The 23,552-nt window shown below is 34.2% G+C and overlaps 3 protein-coding genes and 1 long non-coding RNA gene across 4 annotated transcripts in view; 1 reads left to right on the top strand and 3 right to left on the bottom strand.

The window, feature by feature from the left end:
• The window catches only part of LOC149487480 (uncharacterized), a 128,658-nt gene that overhangs the window by 25,773 nt on the left and 79,333 nt on the right, over positions 1-23,552 (bottom strand). The window lies entirely within an intron of this gene.
• On the bottom strand, positions 971-11,534 carry CaBP1 (Protein disulfide-isomerase A6 homolog CaBP1). Its single transcript, XM_089696140.1, has 8 exons — positions 11,369-11,534; positions 11,081-11,274; positions 10,523-10,747; positions 6,935-7,087; positions 6,097-6,306; positions 3,699-3,853; positions 3,130-3,288; positions 971-2,171 (listed from the first exon to the last, which is right to left on the bottom strand). The coding sequence occupies exons 1-8, from the start codon at positions 11,388-11,390 to the stop codon at positions 2,015-2,017; spliced, it is 1,275 nt and encodes a 424-aa protein (XP_089552266.1). The 5' UTR covers positions 11,391-11,534; the 3' UTR covers positions 971-2,014.
• On the top strand, positions 14,158-22,348 carry dnk (deoxynucleoside kinase). Its single transcript, XM_089696154.1, has 5 exons — positions 14,158-14,332; positions 14,519-14,697; positions 14,774-15,026; positions 15,391-15,545; positions 22,116-22,348. The coding sequence occupies exons 1-5, from the start codon at positions 14,296-14,298 to the stop codon at positions 22,290-22,292; spliced, it is 801 nt and encodes a 266-aa protein (XP_089552280.1). The 5' UTR covers positions 14,158-14,295; the 3' UTR covers positions 22,293-22,348.
• LOC149487485 (uncharacterized) lies at positions 16,443-21,059 on the bottom strand. Its single transcript, XM_089696156.1, has one exon. The coding sequence runs from the start codon at positions 20,877-20,879 to the stop codon at positions 20,118-20,120; it is 762 nt and encodes a 253-aa protein (XP_089552282.1). The 5' UTR covers positions 20,880-21,059; the 3' UTR covers positions 16,443-20,117.

Here is a 23,552-nt window from a genome sequence, read left to right as displayed (position 1 = left end):
AGGCAGGACACAAGGCTGATTACTAACTTGCGAGTTGTGTCTAAAGAAAATCGATCAGTGAAACAGATGAATGCATCTGCCCCATACGGCATCATAGAGTAACTTATACATATCCATACGGCATACCTCACTAGGGAACATTATATGTTTCTTTCACATTAGAGGCAGATAACGCGTGGTAAAACTTCAGTTATATGAAGTTTTCCAGACTACTTGATATAAAAATATGCACTGCCTAGTATGTACTGTCTACTGTGTTTCCAATTTTTATTAGAGACCAATGACTTTTTTGTTGTAAATTTATTGACTCATATCATACCTACATATCATTTAATTCGACGCTTTCAGCATGTGATAACATACATTTTCTAGAACTCAATACATCCATTAATGGTTTGTTAATTATTTATACAACTAAAGTATTTTGTGCTTGGTTGTACCATATTTTAGAAGTTAAAGTTAATGTCAAATTTAACAGTAACGGTGACTGTGCCAGCGAAATGGGTTGCACCAGTGTATTTTTTAGCATCACAGTTTAGTGAACTGGAAATCCTTGGGAGGCCTTTGTGCAGTGGGCGTCCCACGGCTGAAACGACGACGACAGTTTAGCATACCTAGCCTAGAACGCTTCTGGCAGTTATTTAACGCTAACAATAGCTTTATATAGTAAGTGTTAAAATTATGACGTCTTCTATAAAATTTTCAAATGGTGCAACTCATATTTTCCCTAATCGTTAGTTTAACATGTTTGATATTGCTAAAGTAACATGGTGCAACCCAGCCTTAGAACTTTTGTTGAATATTTGCTTTTCAATCACAATGATAGACAATAAAAAATTATAACTGGTTTAGAAAGAGTATCTTTTGTGTTGTTCATCAATCATTGAAGGAAATTATAGTTGCACTTTTCAAATTATACATATAATATTTGTGTTAGAATGGGAGGGATCATTTAAATAAAACCATAAAATACTTAATTATCATTTATTATATAAATAAAATTCACTGTTAAATGCAAATATTAATCACACAATGGAAGCTGTAGTTATCATTAAAAAGTTTTAAGAGAAGGCGAATGTGATGTATTGAATCAATGCAAAATACATAATTTTAAACTGTTCTTACTTCTAATACAATAAATCACTGGACTAAATTAATTATAGAGAATCTATAATTACAAAAATATAAGTTTAAAACTAAACTTATCATATTGTACAAACAATTTATTTATCATTACATTTTCTATTCTTATAATTTCTATGGAATCAATTACGATATGTGATATTGTTATAAATTAATAATAAACATTGGCAGTTTCAACTATGCATCTAATGTAGTGTAATACATACAAACAGTTTGAACAATATTTCAAGATGACATAGTACAAATTCAAATTCTGTACCATACAATAAAAAAATAAAATTCTTAGCCATTTATTAAACATGTAAGGTACTTATCACAAAAATTAAGCATAAGACTGTAGTCCAAACATTGATTTATTTAAAAAATGACAGAATTATCAAAAAGCTTACACTAAAGGCTAATTTACGCTACACCGTGTCGCGACAAACACTATTTTATACTTTTGAAGTGAAAACTTTAGCGGCGTTGGGTATAAAATCTTAAACTCGCGTCAGGACACGTGACCTGATCGAAAAAGCGTAAGATGGATCAAACATACTCAACGTTAATAATCAAGTTTTCATTTCTGCCGGCACTCCTAGAGTGCAACCCGTCTTTTTAACGTGATAACGTTTTTAAAATCGTTTTAGTCGGGTGACATGTTCAGAAACTTGTGTCACACCAAAACCTCACGAGCGCGATCGCAGGTATAACGAGAGAGAGACGGACCGATCTCCCGTCTCATCTCGAGCGCTGCCACCAATAACACGTTATCACGTAAACATCTCGATCGTAAACCTACTTTACAAACAACAAATTTTTTTATTTCATTCCCGGCACGGTGTAGCATAAATCATGTTTAATATTTCTAACCTAGGATTTCAGTCAGCCATTATAGCTCATCTTTTTCCAGGTCTACATCGGATAGATCAATGTCTTCCTCTGGGGGCAGTTCCCCATCTTTACCGTCCCAGGGCTCCGTGCTCACGATTTTGGGCATTTCCGCACCACGTACTGGGGCTGTTTGACCGCGGCCGAAAGAAAGATCCCTGTAAAAAGATAATTTGTAAAGAAAACAAATACATATTCAACTAGATTTCCGCCCGCGGCTTCGCCCGCGTTTTCAAAGGAAAACCCGCATAGTTCCCGTTCCCGTGGGATTTCCGGGATAAAACCTATCCTATGTGTTAATCCAAGTTACCCTCTATATGTGTGCTAAATTTCATTGTAATCGGTTCAGTAGTTTTTACGTGAAAGAGTAACAAACATCCATACATCCATACATCCATACTTACAAACTTTCGCCTTTATAATAGTATTAAGATGTATAGTACTTTCAGCATAGACTGGTAGCAATATTTCAAACTCAAACATTTATTTATTCAATTAGACTTCTTCTTAGACTTCTTCTAGAAGCATTTTTGAATGGTTATGACGTAGTTTGAACATTTACTATGGATTAGATACATTAGTTATTTTTTATCAGTTTTATATTTAACTTTTATTAGTTATATTTACTTATCTTTCGACTAACACGTAACATATTATACAGGGTGTCCCACTATTGGTATACTAAGCGCGAAGGGACTCGTAGTTTTGCATACACTAATCACGTAAAAAATACTTAAGCAAAAAAATAACGTCAAAAATTTTTTGCTAAATTTTTCTTAAAATCCATTTTTCTTCTCTAGCTTCGCGCAACCGGTATATACCGCTTTGCTAATGTGAGCATTTTGTCAATGAAAACATAACCTTAAACGATTGTTCACGAGCGGGTGGTAAAGTCGGGTTGCTTGTTAGGGGTGTACAGTGTACACACATAGTTTTAAAAATTCATCAATTTGAAAAAAAAAATGCGTCTGGAATTTTATAAGTATTTTTTACGTACTCAGCGTACGCAAACTATAACCTCCTTTGAGCTTAGTATACCGACGACCTTACAAATACCTTACTCAAGAAACATTTCTACACAATTTCCTTATCAATTTTTCACTCATTTAAGCTTACCTCAAAAACTCATTAATACCGCTGCTCGAGAATGACCCTCTCAACGTTGAAAACTTGAGTTTCTTAGCGTTCACAACCGCCATGGCCGGATAACCGAAACCGCCCAGTTCTAACGCCTTTTCTAGATCCTCTTGAGCACCGGCCTCAGACCATACCCAACTGGAATAATATAGAGAAAATTATTTTAGAGTAACGAAAAATAAAATAAAGAAAAAACATAAGATATATGTGTTTCGCTATGTCAAAGAGGTTAGGTACTTTAAAAAATTTTACCGATTCTTCTACCGAGAAGAATCGGTAAAAATTTTTAAAGGTCACTCCTACCGAGGAGTGACCTTCTGAATCGGTGGTAGTATTAAAAAAATATTATTATAACCACTTGTAAACATATTATGAAATTTATGAAAGCTTCGAGTATTCGACCAAAAAAGAATGATAAAATATCCCATTGAATGCGGATAAAGTCGCATAACGTAATCCAGTTTAATTTTGATGTAATAACAAAAAAACTATCGAAAATGTCAAACCCTATATAAAAAAAATAGCTTAAAAAAGACAAGAAAACCTACCCCCACATCTTCGCCTTGTATTTCTCGCCGAGCGTCTTAAGTATCGAGATATAGTCGTTCCTGCACGCCGCGTTACAATCGAGAATGTGTGGTAGCACCGATACAACGCATAGTGGCTTCTCGCTACACGCCTTCATTGTGTCTTCGTTTATTACCTGTGTTAAAAAAATAAAATAAAAAAGGGCGGTTAATTTACACGTGTCAACTGTCAAAAAAGTTGGATGGAATTTTTTTAAACTTGTCTGTATGTTGTGTCACTTTTTTTATAATTACAGACAAAAAAATTAAAACACCACTCATTTTTCGAACCCTATTCGAATTTAAAACTTGCCTGTTCCAAGAATTTTTTTTATTCCTTGTATTTTCCATTGAGATATACATATGTATATGGAGACGACACCGCCTACATCACTTATGTTCCGCTCAACATACGCCACATGACGTATGTTGAGCGGCTTTTTTTAATGGTTTTAAGGGCCGGCGCCCACTGCCGGCACGGCACGGCATGGCACGGCAGAGCATCCCGCGGCGTGCAATGGCATCCCGCGGCATGCCGTGGCATCCTGCTAAAAGCCCCACTAATGCTGCATAAGTTTCAACCTTATTTCAACTAGCTAGCAATCATAATTCCTCGACCCCAAAGCAAGACACGTCATGCCGCCGCATCCTGCGGCGTGCCGCGTCATGCTGCAGCATCCTGCGATACGTCGCGGCATCGTGGCATCGAAATAAAGTAACTTGAATTCTAAACTGATTGAAATAAGATTCAAAATAACTTCATCTATACTTATAATAAATCTGTAGAGAGGCCAATTCTGTACATGAAATATATTTAAAAAAAAACTATGAAGGGGTGATAAGGGATCGCTACTGATGCCAAAAATGCAATCAGTAAAATTTTTGTCTGTCTGTCTGTCTGTCTGTCTGTCTGTCTGTATATTCGTTATAGAAACAAAAACTACACGACGGATTTTAACCAAATTTGGCACAATTATTCTTCATACTCCTGGGCAGGTTATATTAGTAATAAAATCCTCTGCCCTGCCATGCCACGCCGTGCCGGCAGTGGGCGCCGGCCCTAAAGTGAAACGCATCAAATATGCCTTCGTGTGTGTTACGATATTGCACAAATAATACAAATAATACGGAAATGTGCAAAGGAATAACTTTCATCGGTAAGAACCTAACTAGATAATAATTTTTAAAACTTAGTTAGAGCAAAAAAATGGCGCACAGATTTTGTTCGTGGTGTCTCCTCCATACGTATAGTAATATTATCTCAATGGTATTTTCCCCAAAAAATTAACAATTATGCATGAGCAGCTGGATGAATTTTTAACGAAATAGATTCCGTAGATCAAAAGTAAAGTCTCATCACTTTTGAGGTATAAAGCTTAAAATTTAAAATAACAATACCTATTTAAAAAATATTTACGAAAATATACATGAAACAGTGACGTAATGTATCACGTAAAAATAAATCAAAATTCTACGTACGATATTACACGTGCAGTTTACGGCCGAACAATAATTTTCTTCAATCTTTTATGTATTCAATAATAAATTCGGGTTAGTAACACGACATGGCGCACAAATTCACATATTAAATAAAAAATGTAAATATTTTAACGAAATAATAAGTCATGTAGTAAAGCACGTCCACCATTTTTACTATGGTAAGTTTTTTATCGTAACTGGTTCTATTTTGAAAAATAGGCGGTTAAATAACATTTTCTATATTTAAAAACATTTCGTTCAACAATGATTTGTTTATGCAACTTATATAATGGCGATGAATATTTCCATAACACAAATGAATTGTCATTGTTTATTGGAATAATATAACAAATATTGAAGTATAAATAATGGTATAATTTAAAATTTGGGTAGTCTGTTAGAGATATCTGAAGTGAACACAGGAGAAAGTGTTAGAAAAGGAGCTTTAAAACTGTGTCCTAGGATAAATGCTTGCAATTTGGAATAAGTTTATTTATTTATTTAACAGTTTTATGTATCATTACAAATTTTACAATAAGTTTGTTTTAATATTTACTAGTTCTGCGTTAATTTTCCACTAAGTTACCTGAACAACCTCCGGAGCCAGCACCATTTTCAGCCAATTTCTCAAGTGCCCAGGTCACAATATCACTTGACGTTCTGCCCTCATAATAATCTTCTACGGAATCACTAGTCTTACGACGCGACGTTATACGACTTTAGCACTTTTTATTTTCCTACTAAATTACCTGAACAACCTCCGGAGCCAGCAGCATTTTCAGCCAATTTCTCAAGTGCCCAGGTCACAATATCACTTGAAGTCCTGCCTCCGTTGTAGTCTTCGACAAAATCGCGGCTCTTACGAGTTTAGCACTTTTTATTGTCATTTCTACTGAATTACCTGAATAACTTCCGGAGCCGGTACATTTTCGGCCAATTTCTCGAGTGCCCAGGTCACAATGTCACTTGAAGTCCTGCCTCCGTTGTAGTCTTCTACAGAATCGCTGGTTTTCTTGCCTCCAGGGAAGAACTTGATAGTCGGGTAGCCTTGCACTTGGTAACGGGAGGCCATCATTTGATGGACTGTTGCGTCTAAGGCTCCTAGTTTCACCTGGGGAAGATTTTATGTTAAGAATATTCTATCCTATAAGTTTTTATCCTCAGAATTGAATAATTTATTTTCTAATCTATGAAACAGTTTTAAAACTATAAATCAGTAGTTGATGTGTGGTTTTCGATTTAAAGCAAAAAGTAAAAGATCATCAAGAAAACATCTGGAAAATATCGAATGGTAAAAAAATATGGTATGTCAGTGTCGATGGGTAAATTATCTTTGGTTTTTTTAGAGTAACATGCTTTTAGAAACAAATTAAATCAAATGCCACTTTTTCAAACGAGATGGTCATGAAGAAGTCAAGTGAAGTAAAAAGGATTTTTCATAACTAAATTAGGATTTGACTTGATAGAATTTTGGTCGAGGTGAATCCTTAGATTACCTATAATAGAGACAATTGATTTATTAAAATATTATTGGTTAACAACACTAGAACATACTTTTTTAAGCTATTGCATAGCTTCTATCGCGGGCCTTGAACGCGGGGACCGAATCCAGAAATTCCTAACGAAAAAACCTCACGCTCCCCACTCCGACGGGCGCGGAGGTGTGGCTTGAAGGCATAGCATGCAATAGCTTTACCGCGGCAGTCTCCGAGTGCCACACGTCTTTTTTTAATACATACCTTTCCTTTAAGCTCAGTGGCCGCTTTGGCCCACTGCGGCTCTAAGTTCTTGCAGTGACCGCACCACGGCGCGAAGAATTCGACCAACCACATGTCGTCGCTGTCGAGCACAAGTTCTTTGAAGTTGCTGTCCGTGAGCGTGATCACATCGGACTGGGGACAATTAGAAAGAAAAAATAAAATAAAAAATTGGTTGCTTGTAAAGTAGGTTTACGATCGAGATGTTTACGTGATAACGTCTTATTGGTGGCAGCGCTCGAGATGAGACGGGATATCGGTCCGTTTCTCTCTCGTTATACCTGCGATCGCGCTCGTGAGGTTTTGGTGTGACACAAGTTTCTGAACATGTCACCCGACTAAAACGATATTAAAAACGTTATCACGTCAAAAATCTTGTATCTTCTAGAATCTAGAAGGACAATTGAGCATTGCCTGGTACTAACTGAAAGTCTTAAACTAGTACTAAACTGGTCCTTAAACGTTCTATACGTCCGCACTGTATAAAATTATGAATATTAAAAAAATATTCTTAAATTTGTTTGACAATGTTTAAATGCAAAAATAATATGTAGTTGTTTGAGTGCGTAATTTAATAAATAAGTTTTGTTAACTTATGAAGGAAAAGCAATGAGGTAGAGATTATTTCAGATCTATCTAGTAAATACGTATTTTTTTATAAATACAGTGAAAATCAGGAGAATGTCCATATACATAAACAGTATCAATTAAGAGTCTAGCAAGTTACATTGTAATTTTTCTTATTAATACATAGTTGTATAAAATTAAATAAATGGTTAAAATATTGTGTGTTTTTTGTTCCTTTTTTTTAATACAGCCTATAAATTATTACAACCGTTCTCTTATCATAAATCCGGAAGTAAATCTGTCTGATTGTAAATTTGTCCCACCATTTGTCTTTATAATAATAATTATTCTCTCAATAATATTTTTCTTTTGGAAAGACGAGATTTTATTAGCGAATGTAAAATGGAAATATGCATAAGTAACGGCTGTCGCACGATAACGTTGTGTGCTCGCAATATGCCATTTCTGATAATAAAATCCTTACTAATATTATAATGCGAAAGTAACTCTGTCTGTCTCGTCTCCACGTCTAAACTACTGAACTGATTTCAATGAAATTTCTTGACAAGATAGTTTGGGATCTGAGAAAGGACTTAAGATAGGTTTTATCTCTGAAATTCCTCGAAAACGGGTATTCCTTTGACCATGTGATTGAAACTGCGGGCGGAAAGCTAGTTAAGTACCTACTAATTGAAGCTTGGACTGTACTCAATGACTCGTAAATTTATACGTTAGCAGTCATACTGATGGTGATCACGGAAACCGAGAAAGTATTAATTATAAGAATTTTCTTGCAAAAGTTGTTTGTACCAACTGTTTACTGTAAATTGCTTATAAATATTATAAATATGTAGGTACCAGAGTTACCAGACGTACATAATAATTAAGTAGACGGCATATTTTGACAAAGAAAATGGGCTATTTTTGTTCATCATGCGTATATTGGAGACACGTGAAATTAGTACAATGTTTGGCATGTTTGTTCACCCTAAATATACTGACGTTGTACATAATAAATAAGTATATTTTACGCATCAATTTGTTTGCTAAATGAGAAGTTTGAAGGGTTCTGTTATAGAAGTGCCAAGATGAATTTCTAAGTTTGCCCAAGCGTGGCATAATGTCCAATTACCAATATAGTTACTTCGCATTTAAAAAAGTCTTATTATTAAATGTCTTTGTAATAATTAAATGACTTTGTTGAATGATCAGGTTATCCCCTTTTATCTCTCATAAAAACCTTCCACTGTACGTAATCAACTTTTGATTTATATTGCAATTATACAGGACTAGCGGTCCGCCCCGGCTTCGCCCGTGGTACATGTTTACGTTTTCTCTCCATAAGAACCATCCTCGTACTTCAAGGAATATAATAAAAAAAGAATTATCGAAATCGGTTCAGCCGTTCTCGAGTTATGCGCTTACCAACACATTTTGCGATTCATTTTTATATATAAGAAGATTAATAAATAAATAATCGAAAATGTGAATCAATTTGCGTTCAAAATTAAACGTCTAGCTTTTTATGAGGTATTGACCTTTACCTAACACTGACGTGTCTTTACTACAAACAACGAAGCATCTAGAAAGATGCGTGGTCGAGCAAACTAGGTCTCAAGTGGGTGTTAAATGTGGGCGGATTTACGCCCAAATATATTAAAAACTAACTTTCAATGTTTCAAAACGACCATAATATAATAGCGAGATTATCAACTAAAATAATGTTTAGTAAAGTTATAAATGCGTAAGTCTGTCGGTTGCGCTTCCACAGGTCTAGAGCGTCGATTTTGATAAAATTTTACATAAAAAATAGCTTAGGAATCAAAAATATCGTTTATTATAATATCCTCCTCCTTAAAGGGTCGAATGTTTTCGTCAGAGGGTTTTTGTGGGGGAAGAGCAAGTAATAAAACATATATTAACTGTTTTAACGAAATTATAGCTATGGCAAAGGATGTTATTAATTTCTAAGTCATGCAAGTTTAACAAAGTGTAGCTAATGTCAATATTATTTTTAGAGTGATTAAAGATAAGATGTCATTGCCCCTGTTCTATGATAAATTAAGTATAGAGGATGTTGTACAAAATTTCCTTAAAAAATAAAATATGAAAGAGGAAGTACGAAACTTCTTATTTTTCAGAAACCAATTTGATATATTTTATAAATCTTATATATAAAATTCTCGTGTCACAATGTTAGTCTGCATACTCCTCCGAAACGGGTGGACCGATTCTCATGAAATTTTCTGTGCATATCGGGTAAGTCTGAGAATCAGCCAACATCTATTTTTCATATGTACCACGGGCGAAGCCGGGGCGGACCGCTAGTAACTACATAAAACTTTTAAGAATGACACAATTAAATTAGCTTTACAGCAAAGTTATTTCAACAATCAGACAACAAAATACATAGCTTCAAATTTTTTATTGCAAAATGCATATTAAAACATATGCAACATACAAAATCATACAAATATTTTACAGTAGTTTTCTTATAAGAGACGTATTATCCAATTTAATAATTCTAGCATGTTCTTTATTACTTCGTTTACGGAATAATTGTTCTTGTAACGCTTCAAATCTTAGTTTCTTTAATGACGGTGTAAGGGAAGGATTCACAATTTGTTCATTTGCCGTTCGTTTCACATTCTTCCATTCAATTTTATGGCCATAGATATTATTTTGTGTTCGCTATTTGACGAAGTATTGTTAATATTACGTAAATAATGATTATTTTCGTCAGTTTCGTTAGTGCATACTGTATAGTGAAAGAACTAATTGAAATTGTATTTAATGTAATTATTGAACATAAAAAAACTAACATTTCTACAACAAATACTCATAAATAATATGTATATTCATAAACTTATTCACATAATTAAGGAGAATACGCATAGTAACAACAATAAGAACATATGATTTAACTATTCAACCAGTTTTACCCCTATTAAATTTAGCATTATATGCAGATAACATCAATTTAAGTTCTTTCAAAAATGTTACCTTATCAGAGCTGGATCCACTGGATTTCTTGCCAAGGTTATCATAGGCTTTGTCTTTAGCTGCCTTTAGCGCGGCATCAACAAACGATTCGGCCGTTCTTTGGCCTTGGTAGGGGGTGTGTTTGCTGCCTGTGAATATTTTGATAGTAGGGAATCCGCTGACTCCATATTTCTGACCCAACTCCTTGTATTGGTCTGCGTCTACAGCACCCACTTTGACAATTCCCTGTTGATGATAAGAATAATTAGTTTTTTTTTTATATTACTGCAAATATGCCGATTTTATGTAGCATAAATAAATTTTGCATTATGTATACCTACAAGGGATGTTATTTTATATTTAATTATGTACAAATAATAGGTAATACTGATTGCCCAAGATAAATTTTTTAAAGCACGAAGATTATATAAGTTATAATAATAAATATTCGGGCTATGAATTCGTCGTAAAAAGAGAGGCAAACCACAAAATAAAATGCGAAATGCAGAACTTTTGAAACTAAGGTATACAAGCACAGACAAGAATCTAGTCTAGAATAGTTGATAAAAGATAATATACCTTTAGTGCCCTAGCTGCCTTTTTATATTCGGGGACAAGATTCTTACAATGTCCACACCAGGGTGCGAAAAATTCGATTATCCACACTTCATCTGAATTCGTAACTAGTTTATCAAAATTACTTGGAGTTAATTGTACTACGTCTGAAGAGGAGTCGTAAAGGGCATACGACCCGGCGATGAAGAATAATAACCCTGAGAAAAGAAAACAAAAAATTAATTTATGCCGGCGAAAGAGGCTATAACATAAAGAAATAATTTTACGGTCTTTATATGTTTATAAACTTACCTAGATGCTTTAAATGTAACATTTCCGCTACTTAAAAATCTTACACTTAATTAAAAACTACGTAAATGTATAAAATCAGCGTAATTCAATCCTCAACCGTGAATATCAAATTCTCCGAGTGAAACAAACACGTCAATTCTTTTTGCCAAAATAACATGGACAAGATAGAGAGATTGACTAAATTGTCAATGGATTTCGTGGAGTTACGCGATTGGTTGATGAAATTGTATCCGGGAAACGTACCTGAAGTAAATAATCCCCGTTTTCCAATTACAGAGCATAATGCGACTCAGTGCCGCACAATGCCGAATTATGCTGATGCTTAATTGGAACATGAAACGCGCCAGCAGGTTGCGCTAATTTCAGTGTTGAAAAAAAAAATATTCATAGAGTTAGCAAAAACCTCATTAATGTGTAAATAAAGTGGTATACATAATAATTGGTTGAAAAATATTTACGGTTATTTTAAGTAATTTGGATTTTGATTATTTCATTAACATTTTTTTCAATGTTTGTACCTTCGTCCATACTTATATTTATTTTTTTAACACAATTTGAATTAACTTTGATTATTTCAAAAAAAACTACAATGAAACGAAAGCTTTAAATTTTTTTCCAACAATTAATAATTACTAACGATAAATCGATTGCACGCATCAATTCACGCGCATTACTTTTTCTAGTGCTCGATTGTGCGAAGCGTTGCTGTAGTTGGAACATTCAACGTTAAGCATTATGCCGCACAATGCGCTCTAGTGCTGTAATTGGAAAACGGGGAATATAAGCCTACTGATAAAAATTATCCTAAATACTGGATTATTTATAAAAATACATGTATGTATAAATTGTTAAAGTTTTACTGATTATAATATTTAATTACACATTCTTAAAAGCGTTTCTAAATGATTCAGTCAGTCAGAAACCATCCTGAATAGGCATGGCATGACGAAAGATTTTGAAATCCTCTTCCATGTGTGTATACGTTTACTATACAAGAAAAACCCTATATTTCCGTAATATACCTACTTAAATTTAACGAAGATAAAAGCCATTTTTCTAAAAATATTTATTAACTGTGCCAAAACAGCTCGCAGGTGTCATGGCGTAGGCGTGACGTCAAACTTTGGTAAATACGTAATTATTTGTACGCATTGCGAAGAGAATTAAAAAAGTCTTTATTTAATATGTGTTATAGAAACGAATTTCAAAGTTTATAAGTGGTGTGCAGTATTGCAGTATGAATCCACATAAAAATAATGCTCAAAAATGTGTTAGTAATTATTTCAAGCGAGAAATAATAAGAAATGATTGTATAATGTTGGTGCGGAGAACCCCGAACCACGTATTCGTGAATTCGCAATTGTATTTCTGTTCTAAGTCGATAAAGCATACGTGAAACAATAGAAAATAAATAAAAATGCGTATTCTCAACATATTCATAACAACAAAACACATCTGACGCGAGTTGTTTACTTAAGCGTGACGTCACGCGTGTTTTAGTCAAAATGGCTAACTGCAGAATTTCAATGTTTTATTTTATTGATAATCTCATTAATCTTAATGGTTTTAAGATTTCTAAGTCACCTTATTGAATATATTTATTGTACATTTTCCCTTAAAAACACTAATACGATCATATTTTATAGATACTGTCGTCATGCCTATTATGAATTGCTAATTTGCTAAATGCTAAAATACAATTTGAATAACTTAATCGTCACTAAATTTATAAAAAGCTTAGCAAAATTTAGAAATTTAGATAACACACATAACATGAAGTAACTAACGGATGTCGCCGGCATCTGGTTGCATCTGCTATTTTATTGGATGACTAGCGCATTCATTGAATGACGACATTCAATTTAACGTTGATTTAACAAGCGTCACTCAACGTCCAATTCAAGTCCAATTAGTTAGCGAATTGTAACATAGTCCTTTGAACAGAGCGTTCACTGAATGACGACAGAATTTACGTTTTCCAAACGCCCACAAGAAGTCGGTTGCGAAGCGAAAGCGGAGCCCCGATTTGCGTTGAACCATGTTGAACGTTATATTCAACAATTTGATGAGTAATTATCGTCCTTTAGTCTTGTACGCGCTTATCATTCAATCAATTAGTAAATTCAACCAAATGAATGTGACATAGATATGTACATTCAAATATATAAGGAATTGCACTGAAATCAATTTACGATTTAATATGCATTTAAAAAAAAATGAAGTTCTGCTACAGGCTCACTGAAAAACAATCATGTTGGTGGTCACTGGCCTTTGAAGTTTGAGTATAGACCCACTTGGCACTTGGTGGCTCATTTCATGTTGAAATTAGGTATATTATTACCTACACTTTTTATGTCCTTCAAACATTAGAGTAGTAGCATAATAGTAGTTTATTACTTTGTGTTTGATTTTACGCGAGTATTATACACTTAGAAACAATAGTAACTACACTCTCTGCAAAGTATGCGAAACGTCGGGATATAATAATATGATTAATCAATCGCTTTCAATTCGTTTAAATCTTTTATTTATAAGTTTATTATCCGCTGAATATATCTATCTATATTTTATTTTCAAATATTATTATTAATTTTTATGGATTTTTCCAAATTCCAATACAAGGCGATGGAAGCAGGGAACGGTTAGTGAATGGCTTTAATATTTTATTTTGTGAGTTTATGGTCGACAACAAGTGCAAGAATCTGTGATAACATGTTTGTGCCATAAAGAAAAAAAAAAATGTAGGTAGTCTGTGGTGCACAGAACAAATATACTCTAGGGAGCTGTGGTGTACTGAATAACAACAACACCCGTGCATGTACAACAAATTATTGTGAAATATCATATTTTTTCGTTTATTTTATACATTTTAGTAATAATATTGCATATAATTTTATATCCAAGAGTCAATAAAATGAAAATCAACCATGATTGGGTACAAAATAATAGGGAATTTCATTAAAGGTATGCAACATATAGTGTTTGTAGGTTATGTAAATGTCAATATGACATTGTAAAAAACAAGATTTGTTTTGAATGCGATCGTTGTCAATTGTCAATTTTGGGCGGGAAATATCCGTTTCGCGGCGTTGTAGTTTGGGGTCACGTAGAACTTTGAACCATTAACAATTGTATCTTTATTCTCTCCAGTTTCCAAATATCGTTTTATAATGACTGCCGCTGACTGCAAACCATTTACTGTTCTCGTTGAGGGAAACATTGGCAGTGGTAAAACAACATTCCTCGAGCATTTTCGTCATTTTGAAGATATCACTTTGCTAACAGAACCAGTTGAAGAATGGCGAAACGTGCAGGGATGGAATCTATTGGTAAGAATAAATTTTGCGTATGAAACCCTCGGATATCGTATGTCACATAATTTTACATAAATTGCGCTATTTTCAGGATTTGATGTACAAGGACCCTGCCAAGTGGGCAATGACCTTCCAAGCTTACGTGTCCTTAACTATGTTGGAGATGCACCGTAGACCGACACGTACTCCTGTGAAGTTAATGGAACGTTCATTGTTTAGCGCTAAATATTGTTTTGTGGAGCAAATGAAGAGGTTAGGAACATTGCATCCCGCGCAGTTTGCTGTACTGGATGAGTGGTTTAACTTCATTAATCGCGAGATGCCAGTCAATGCAGACCTTATAGGTAAGTGTTGTCCTAGTGTTATTTGAAAAATAAGTAATTCAGAGAGTCATTTCAATGTAATTCCAATTTGTTGTTAATAACTTTACTGGATATGGTTGCTGCACATGACCCTGTTATGACCCTGCGTTGCTCTATAATACAGATAAAAATATTACTTACTAACATTGTCATATTTACACACTACATAATTACATGTGCTTTTATAAGAAGTCTAATTGAATAAATAAGTAAATGTTTGAGGTTGAGTTTTGAGTTTACTAAAAAGTAAATCTAAACTCAAACTCAAACATTTATTTATTCAATTAGACTTCTTCTAGAAGCTCTTTTGAAACGTCATTTTAACATTTACCACCTAAAATTTCAGTTTACCTGAAATCTTCACCGTCTGTAGTATATGAAAGGATAAAGAAGAGGGCTCGTTCAGAAGAGCAGTGTGTGCCGTTGGATTATATTGAACAGTTGCACACATTACATGAAGACTGGCTTATTAATAGAACCCATGCTGAGTGTCCTGCACCAGTAAGTAAAATAGATATTTATCTATACTAATATTATAAAGAGGAAAGGTTTGTATATATATTATGTATGTATGGTTTTCACGCATAAACTACTGTACCGATTTTGATGAAATTTGGCACAGATAATCTTTAGACCCTGAGAAAGTACATAGGCTACCTTTTATTGCGAAATATGTACCACGGGCGAAGCCGGGGCGGACCGCTAGTTATTTACAAAGCAGTTCATGTATAATTGTTTATAGAAATTGTTATATTTTATGTTACTTTGAACAAAATTAAAGTCAATGTTGCACATTATACTACATTTTATAAAGAACTAGCTCATCGCCCGCGGTTTCGCCCACTTTGTCTAAAACCCAATCACTACATAGTATAAAACAAAGTCGCTTTCCCTGTCCCTATGTCCCTATGTCCCTTTGTACGCTTAAATCTTTGAAACTACGCAACGGATTTTGATGCGGTTTTTTTTAATAGATAGAGTGATTCAAGAGGAAGGTTTATATGTATAATAACATCCATTAAATAGTGGAGAAGTACTGTAATTTTTGAGGTTTCTAATTTATTTATTTTTATTTATTTATAATACTTCATTGTACAAACATGAAAGGACAAAGCAGAAAAAAAAAAGAACAAAATTACAAAGGCATCATTTGTACAAAAGGCGGCCTTATTGCTGAACAGCAATCTCTACCAGGCAACCTGGTAGGAAAGGAAATGTAAGAAGGTCGTGGGATAGCGCAAAATAAATGACTATAATTACAATTACATAATATAACAATACATTGCAAATAATGTAAAATAGACACATTTACACACATATTTATATAAACTAAATATTGCATATTATATACTTCAAAAATATGGTAGTAGGTACATACTAAAATACATACATAAAATATTACTAAAATACATATTGTACATACACATACATAATATTAAATACATACTAAACATACACATACATATTACAAAATACATACTATACACAAGCCATAGTACACAGATGATAAGACATTCAAAAACAATGGTTACAGTTACAGATGTCAGCAAGCAGAAACAGAAAGGTAGGGAAAAAGCTACAGTAAGGAAAGGTAGTGATCTTTTAATAGTGATTTAAAAGAGGAGAGCGTTTTAGCGCGTCTAACACTCTCAGGTAAAGCGTTCCAAAGTTGGATAGCACGAACAGTAAAAGAGTTGTTGAAAAAATTGGAATGGTGGATAGGAGTGCATAGTAATAACAGGTTGGAAGAACGAAGAGAGAGGGAATTGCTAGAGCTTAAATACTCAAAGTTGTCCTTTAAGTATTGCGGTGACTTAGGGCTAAATAGAATAGTGTACAGAAGATGCAGCAAATGAGTATCCCGGCGTTGGCGGATGGGGAGCCACTTTAATCTTTTCCTAAACTCAGAGACATGGTCAAATTTACGTAGTCCAAATATAAATCTGACACAGAAATTTTGAAGCTTCTCAAGGGTGTCCAGCTGATATTCACGAATATCAGGATAGCAGGAGTCAGAAAAATCAAGGAGAGGAAGGAGGAGGGATTGAGCTAACGCAGTTTTGGTTGAGATAGGAAGAAAGTTGCGTAAGCGCCGTAAGGAAAAAGCAGAAGAAAAAACCCTTTTTTTCACTTGTTTAATTTGCTCATCCCAGGAGAAAGTTTGGTCAAGAGTCAGGCCAAGATTTTTAACCTGCGTGCTGTACGGGATAAGTACACCATCAACGATGACGTTCGGAAAATTGGTCCAGTCGATTTTCGAGATTAATTGCCTACTTCCGAATATAATAGCCTGGGTTTTGAGAGGATTAACTGTTAAACCATGATTTTTGCTCCATCTGACAATTGCTGCAAGATCAGCGTTTACTTGGAAAATCGCTTCAGGAAGTTCAAGGAGTGAGGCGTGGTTATACAATTGAAAATCGTCTGCATACATATGGTAAGGTGACACAATGGAATTGGAAATGGAATTTATAAATATGGAAAAAAGGAGGGGAGACAAAACGCCACCTTGAGGAACACCAGCGGACACATTGCACCAAGTTGAGGAAAGTTCCTCAATTAGTACACGCTGACGACGTCCCTGTAAGTAGCTCCGTACCCAGTCAGCAGCCGAGAGAGATAAGTTAAGAGAGCGTAAAACAGCTAGCAGTACATCATGATCTACGCTATTGAATGCATTACTGAAGTCAATCAGCGTAAGTATGGTGAGCTTTTTGCTGTCGAAACCTCGGCGGATGTCGTCAGTAATTTTAATTAAGGCAGTGGTCGTGCTGTGCCCTGGTCGAAAACCAGACTGGAAAGGATTTAGGAGTTGGTTATGATTTAGGAAAATGCTTAGTTGTTCTTGAACCAACCGTTCAAGAACCTTGGATAGGAAAGGCAGGATAGCAATAGGGCGGAAATCAGATGGGGTCGCAGGATTCGGTTTTTTAGGAAGAGGAAGAATATGAGCATTTTTCCAATCACTAGGAAATTTTCCTGAAGAAATTGAAAAATTAAGGATATGGGTAATGATAGGATTAATGATGGGAAGGATTGGAATGATCATGCTTCGACCAACACAGTCACTACCAACAGCCTTCGAGGTAATTGACAACACGCTCTTCTTAACGCTACACTCAGAGAACCGACGGAATACGAAAGGAGGCGTAGTAGGGAGGGGTAAGGTATTAAGATGGGTTAAGGTGTTGGATTTTAAGTTAGGAAGGAAATCAGAAGCGGGATTGGAGAAGTGGGAAATAAGGTCGTTGACATGGACTGTACTAGGATAGGAAATGAGCGGGGATTTACCAAGACCAAGGGATCTAAGGAATTTCCACATTTTCGACGGGTCACCGTTGTCAATGGATTTGGAAAAGTGCTGACGTTGTGCATCCCTACATAAAGTATTGCAGCGATTTCGAATTATATTAAATTTTTCCCGATTGGTATCCGAGTTAGACAATTTTAATTTAGACTTTGCTCGCGCCTTCTTTCTTAACAGTTTTTTTAGATCATCTGTCATCCATGGAGCTGGTAAGTGCTTTAACTTAACAGGACGGAGCGGGGCATGCGCATCGTAAAGTTGAATAATCAGAGAATTAAAAAGAGACACTTTCTCATCGATATTATCGGCTGAAAAAATAACCGACCAATCAGTCTTACTTGCATCTTCAGAAAGGCGCTCTGTGTTTATTTTAGCAAAATTACGATGCATGGCAATTTTTGGTTTTAACTTAGGGGGTTTTAAATTATACGAAAGGAAAATAAGGTCGTGTGAGGAAAACATGTCGGCCGAACACTGACCATGCTCGGTGACATGCTCTGGAGAGGAAACAATGACAAGATCGAGGAGAGATGGAATACAGTTAGGAGCGGTATGGGTAGCTTGTGAAGGAAGGATTTTCAGATTGAAAGAATCTACAATGGATGAAAGCCTTTTGCTGCGATGGTCACCCTTGAGTAAGCAAGTGTTAAAGTCTCCCAAAAAAATAATATGCTTATAAAGTGGTGAAAAGGATTCAAGGATGTGATCGAAGGACGGGAAATAATTAACTGTAAGGTTGGGGGAATAGAAGACACCAAGAAGGATTTTAGTATTCGAGGAAGTAATTTCGATAAGAAGATGTTCGGCCGCATCGCCAGGTGGGGGCTGAGGAGATAAACTAATAATGGAATAAGAAATTTGAGACCGCAAATATATAGCCACCCCGCCGCCTGCTCGGCCGATGCGATCATTTCTAATCAAATTAAATCCAGGAAGACTATACGAAGAGGAAGGGAGACAGGGTTTTAGCCAGGACTCAGAAACTAAAATTGCGTGAACAGGGTTGGAGTCGAAAGTAGCTAGGAGATCGGGATAGTGTGCCGGAATACTCTGCGCATTAATATGTACAATATTTAAGGTATTCTTAGCATTAGAAAAAAGGGAAGAAATGCAAGGAGTAGGAGAACAGGTTGTACTATGGAAGCTGTCATCTTCTGAGAAATCATTGCTTGAATTTAGGGAAATGAAACTTTCATTCTCTGTACTACAATTTAAATTCATAAATAATAAAATATAATATAATATATACTACGTATATATATTTAAATAACTAATAATAAGCAAATAAAAATATAATAAGAAATCTAACTCTCAAACATAACCTTTACCACCAGTTACATTCATATAAAATATAAAATAAAAATTACAACAAAAGCTAAAACAATTACTGTCTGTGCGAATTCAAATATGCTAGTATCCACGCAACTGATAATATTATAAAAGTGAAGTTTGACATTAAATATTAATTGACAAATGACAATAGCCAAAGTGCTGTTTACAATAATAAATTTACAATCGGGTATCTAGCATTTAAATGTAAGGGTAGTAATATTATTATGTATTAACTATAACAAAAGTAGGTACATAACAAGATAAGAATATACTAATTACTAAAATACAACCAAAAGCTCATATATGAAAATATAAAGAAGCATAGCAAATTAAGGGAAGAGATATTAACATAGTGAGAACTCCAAGAAACTGAATTAAAAAGCTAAATCATTTCTGGGCAAGATATACAATAGAAATAAACATGCATTGAATGCTTACTTAACTTTGCCGAACCTCTTGGGCCTTACATTTGAAACCGGCTTCGATTGATTGGCTTGTGGCAAATTTGTGGCTGTTGAAGCTGAACCCCCGGCAGCTGAAGGAATGGTTTCAAGATCTGCCATTGTTGTGATCTTATGTCTTGAGCCATCTGGAGCTTGAACAATGATGTAACCATCTTTGGACCAACAATTGGCTACACCGAAGCGGGTTCTTGCAGAGATGAAAACATCATGTCTTTCCTTAATAAGAAATTCTGACAGTGTGTATCCAGTGCCCTTCAGAGAGGTCTTTGAAAACCAAATGGTGTCTCTTAAAGCAACATCTTTAAATTTAATAATAATGGGCCTGGGCTTATCAGACTTCATTGAACCCAAACGATGACACCGGGAAATAGCTTCCTGATTAAACTGAGATACTTTTAAGTTATCCACCACTACTTTGGCAACTAAATTCGCAGGATTTTCTTTTGAGGTTTCTGGTATTCCATGTAATAACAACATTTTCCTCCGACTTCTTATCTCCCATTTGATATACTCATTTGAGAGGAACTCAATTTGCAATTGCAAAGTATGCAGAGAAGATACAACAAAAGAGCGGAAGGTGTTAAACTCTGCTGCTAATTTTGAAGTGGGGCTGGTAGAAGCAGGTTGGGAATTGTTGGTGTTATTAACATTGTGCAGGTCACGCTGGAATTCAGCCATTTTAGCATTGAACATCGCTGCCATGTCTGTCATAGATTGTTTGACAGATTCCATTGTGTGGTTCCAAAAGTGAAGTAATAGTTCTAGTGTGTAATTGTTGGATATTAATATATGGAGATTTAACTGGTAGGTGAAGGTGCAAAATTAACACATACAGGTAAATTAAAACTATGTGTTTGTATGTAAAATTGAATTTTAAATATAACAGCTTACTAAAAAACGTGTGTCTCTTTTTGCTCCTACCCTCGAAAAAAATGTGATGTCGTAAAAAATTACATTGTTTCCGCTTATATTGCAAACGCAGGCTGAACCCTACGAGTTTTATCAAAATAATGTACTAAGTATTATACATATTGAAAAGGTCTACAGAAAAGTCCGCGATGGTATATGTCTATCTCTTATGGATAACCCACAATAATTTTTTTTTGTCATTTACTTTTTACGACAAATAAAAGCTAATTTTCGAAGCGATTTTCACCAATACAGCATTAATCCTTAACCAATTAAATACCTTGAATACATTGTTCATTTAATATAGATCTATATGGCACTTTACACCGTATGATTTAAGTGAATATTTTCGAAGATATTACAGATTTAAAAATTGCGGGACGTAGCGTTTGCGGCGGTACCGGCTGGCCGGGCCGCTATGTTTTTATATACAACGTTCACAGTTTTTCTGTAGTGTATTTAGTATCAGCGTGGTATCAGCATTGCACCCGTGCGAAGCCGGGGCGGGTCGCTAGTAAATTATATACTAAAACCTTCCTCTTAAATACCTCTATCTATTTAAAAAACCGCATCGAAATCCGTTGCGTAGTTTTAAAGATCTAAGCATACAAAGGGACAGGGAAAGCGACTGTTTTATACTATGTAGTGATAATGAAATCATGTTTATATTACCATGATCAAAATTAAAGTCAATGTTGCACATCATACTACATTTTATAAAGAAAGTTAAAGCTGTAAATATACAATTTCATGAGAATTGGTCAAGTTGTTTTGGAGGAGTATGGTAACTAACATTGTGACAAGTATTTTCTCTACATAGTATTAAACAAAGTCGCTTTCTTTGTCCCTATGTCCCTTTGTATGCTTAAATCTTTAAAACTACGCAACGGATTTTGATAGTGATTCAAGAGGAAAGTTTTAGTATATAATTTATTAGGTTTTAGACAAAGTGGGCGAAGCCACGGGCGGTAAGCTAGTATAAATATAGAGAAAAGAAATTATCAACAAAAGCTTGATTATTGCGTTTTTACTAAAAAAGACATCATTATAATATTACAGGTATTGGTCCTTGATGCAGATCTGGATATATCTCAAATAACAGAAGAATACAAGAAAAGCGAACACCAAATACTTAGAAAGGCTGTGGATGTGGTCATGCAATCACCAAACAAGCTAAGCCCAAAAAAACCTATCACGGGTTCTGCTATAAAGATAGTTCCACAAATAAGACTTTAATATTAGTTGTAATGCCTTATTTATGTTTAATATAAGTATTATTTTGCCTAGAATTTGAAGTGACAAAAATGGTTGAGGATGGAATATTTTTGATGTTTGAGTATGTTTAGATAGGTCACAAGGTCACTTGATTTAATGCCTAATCTATGCCAGTTTAGGAGATAACTTTAAATTCTAGTAGTTAACTTATTAATGAGTTTAATGATTTCCCAAGTAGTAGTTTATATTGCACAAATTCAGAATAATATATTGAAGATAAACAATATCAGGTCTATAAGTAAGTAATTATTTTACAATTATGAAATTTGTAAGTTATGCACACAAAACAACATTCTTCCTATACCAACCTTAAAATAATGATAACATTGTAGATTATACTGTGTAAAATTAAAATAATACTTTTCATATAAAATCCCAGTTATCAGCCAAAATAAAGATACCAGTTAAAATACAAAATTGCATTTACTTTTACTGTATTTATATTATTAACTTCCACTATACTTAAACATTTAGTAATTTTGTTCACATTCAGTCAGTAAATAAATACTATTTGACAGAAATGAAAAAATTATAAGCTTTAAGATAGAAAATTATATTATACAGAATTTTCTAAAAAAAAACTAAAAATAAATAATACACTTTCCAAATTATATTTCATTTTATTTGTAACTAAGTATCTCAAAGTTTCTTTGTAATTTGTAAAGGTTTATGACTTGTGAATAAATTGTAAGGGCCTCACATAATTTCTCAGATTCAATCTGGATAGATCACATCACTTTTTTATTAATATTTAATTTAAATTATTGTTTGAACTTTTTTTTTTTCAGCTAAGTTAATCTTGGACCATGTATTTAAAACACAGTTAAAATGATTGTAATCTAGTGATTAATTCAATTTATCGCTTGTCACCTATTTTTCGTAAATAGATACGCTATCGGACAATCAAATATATTGCTATCTGTATTCGGTATTACCATACATGACATACAAATGTTAAATTTGACCAAAAAATTGATTTGATATCATCACATTTTCAGGACGCCAAAATATGCATTTAATTGTTTAAAATTTTGTAAGTAATATGTTTTTGGTTCTTAGGTAAGAAAATAAATTTAACACATATGTACCTAGTTATATTATACTTAATTGAATAACATTAATTTTACATACACATGTTTGTTTTTGTGTTGTATATAATTAAAAATTGGATTGTATGATGCATTTTTACTGTAGCCCTTAATTTCCTCATTCCTTAGTTAG

This window comes from Colias philodice, chromosome 6 (assembly GCF_061535455.1).
Source record: "Colias philodice isolate Cphi_HAF_F1 chromosome 6, ilColPhil1 Martin Lab GWU primary, whole genome shotgun sequence".
In the NCBI taxonomy this organism is placed as follows: Eukaryota; Metazoa; Arthropoda; class Insecta; order Lepidoptera; family Pieridae; genus Colias; species Colias philodice.
Note: the sequence above shows the minus strand (reverse complement) of the source record. Positions and strands in the feature narration are given on the sequence as shown.

Coding starts and splice junctions, on each gene's coding strand:
- CaBP1 (XM_089696140.1), bottom strand. CDS start 11,390: ATGTTACATTTAAAGCATCTAG. Junction 10,748..11,080: donor AGGCAGCTAGGGCACTAAAG/GTATATTATCTT, acceptor TATCATCAACAG/GGAATTGTCAAAGTGGGTGC. Junction 3,289..3,698: donor TACAAGGCGAAGATGTGGGG/GTAGGTTTTCTT, acceptor ATATTATTCCAG/TTGGGTATGGTCTGAGGCCG.
- dnk (XM_089696154.1), top strand. CDS start 14,296: ATGATTGGGTACAAAATAATAGGGAATTTCATTAAAG. Junction 14,698..14,773: donor TGCAGGGATGGAATCTATTG/GTAAGAATAAAT, acceptor CGCTATTTTCAG/GATTTGATGTACAAGGACCC. Junction 15,546..22,115: donor ATGCTGAGTGTCCTGCACCA/GTAAGTAAAATA, acceptor ATAATATTACAG/GTATTGGTCCTTGATGCAGA.
- LOC149487485 (XM_089696156.1), bottom strand. CDS start 20,879: ATGGAATCTGTCAAACAATCTATGACAGACATGGCAGCGATGTTCAAT.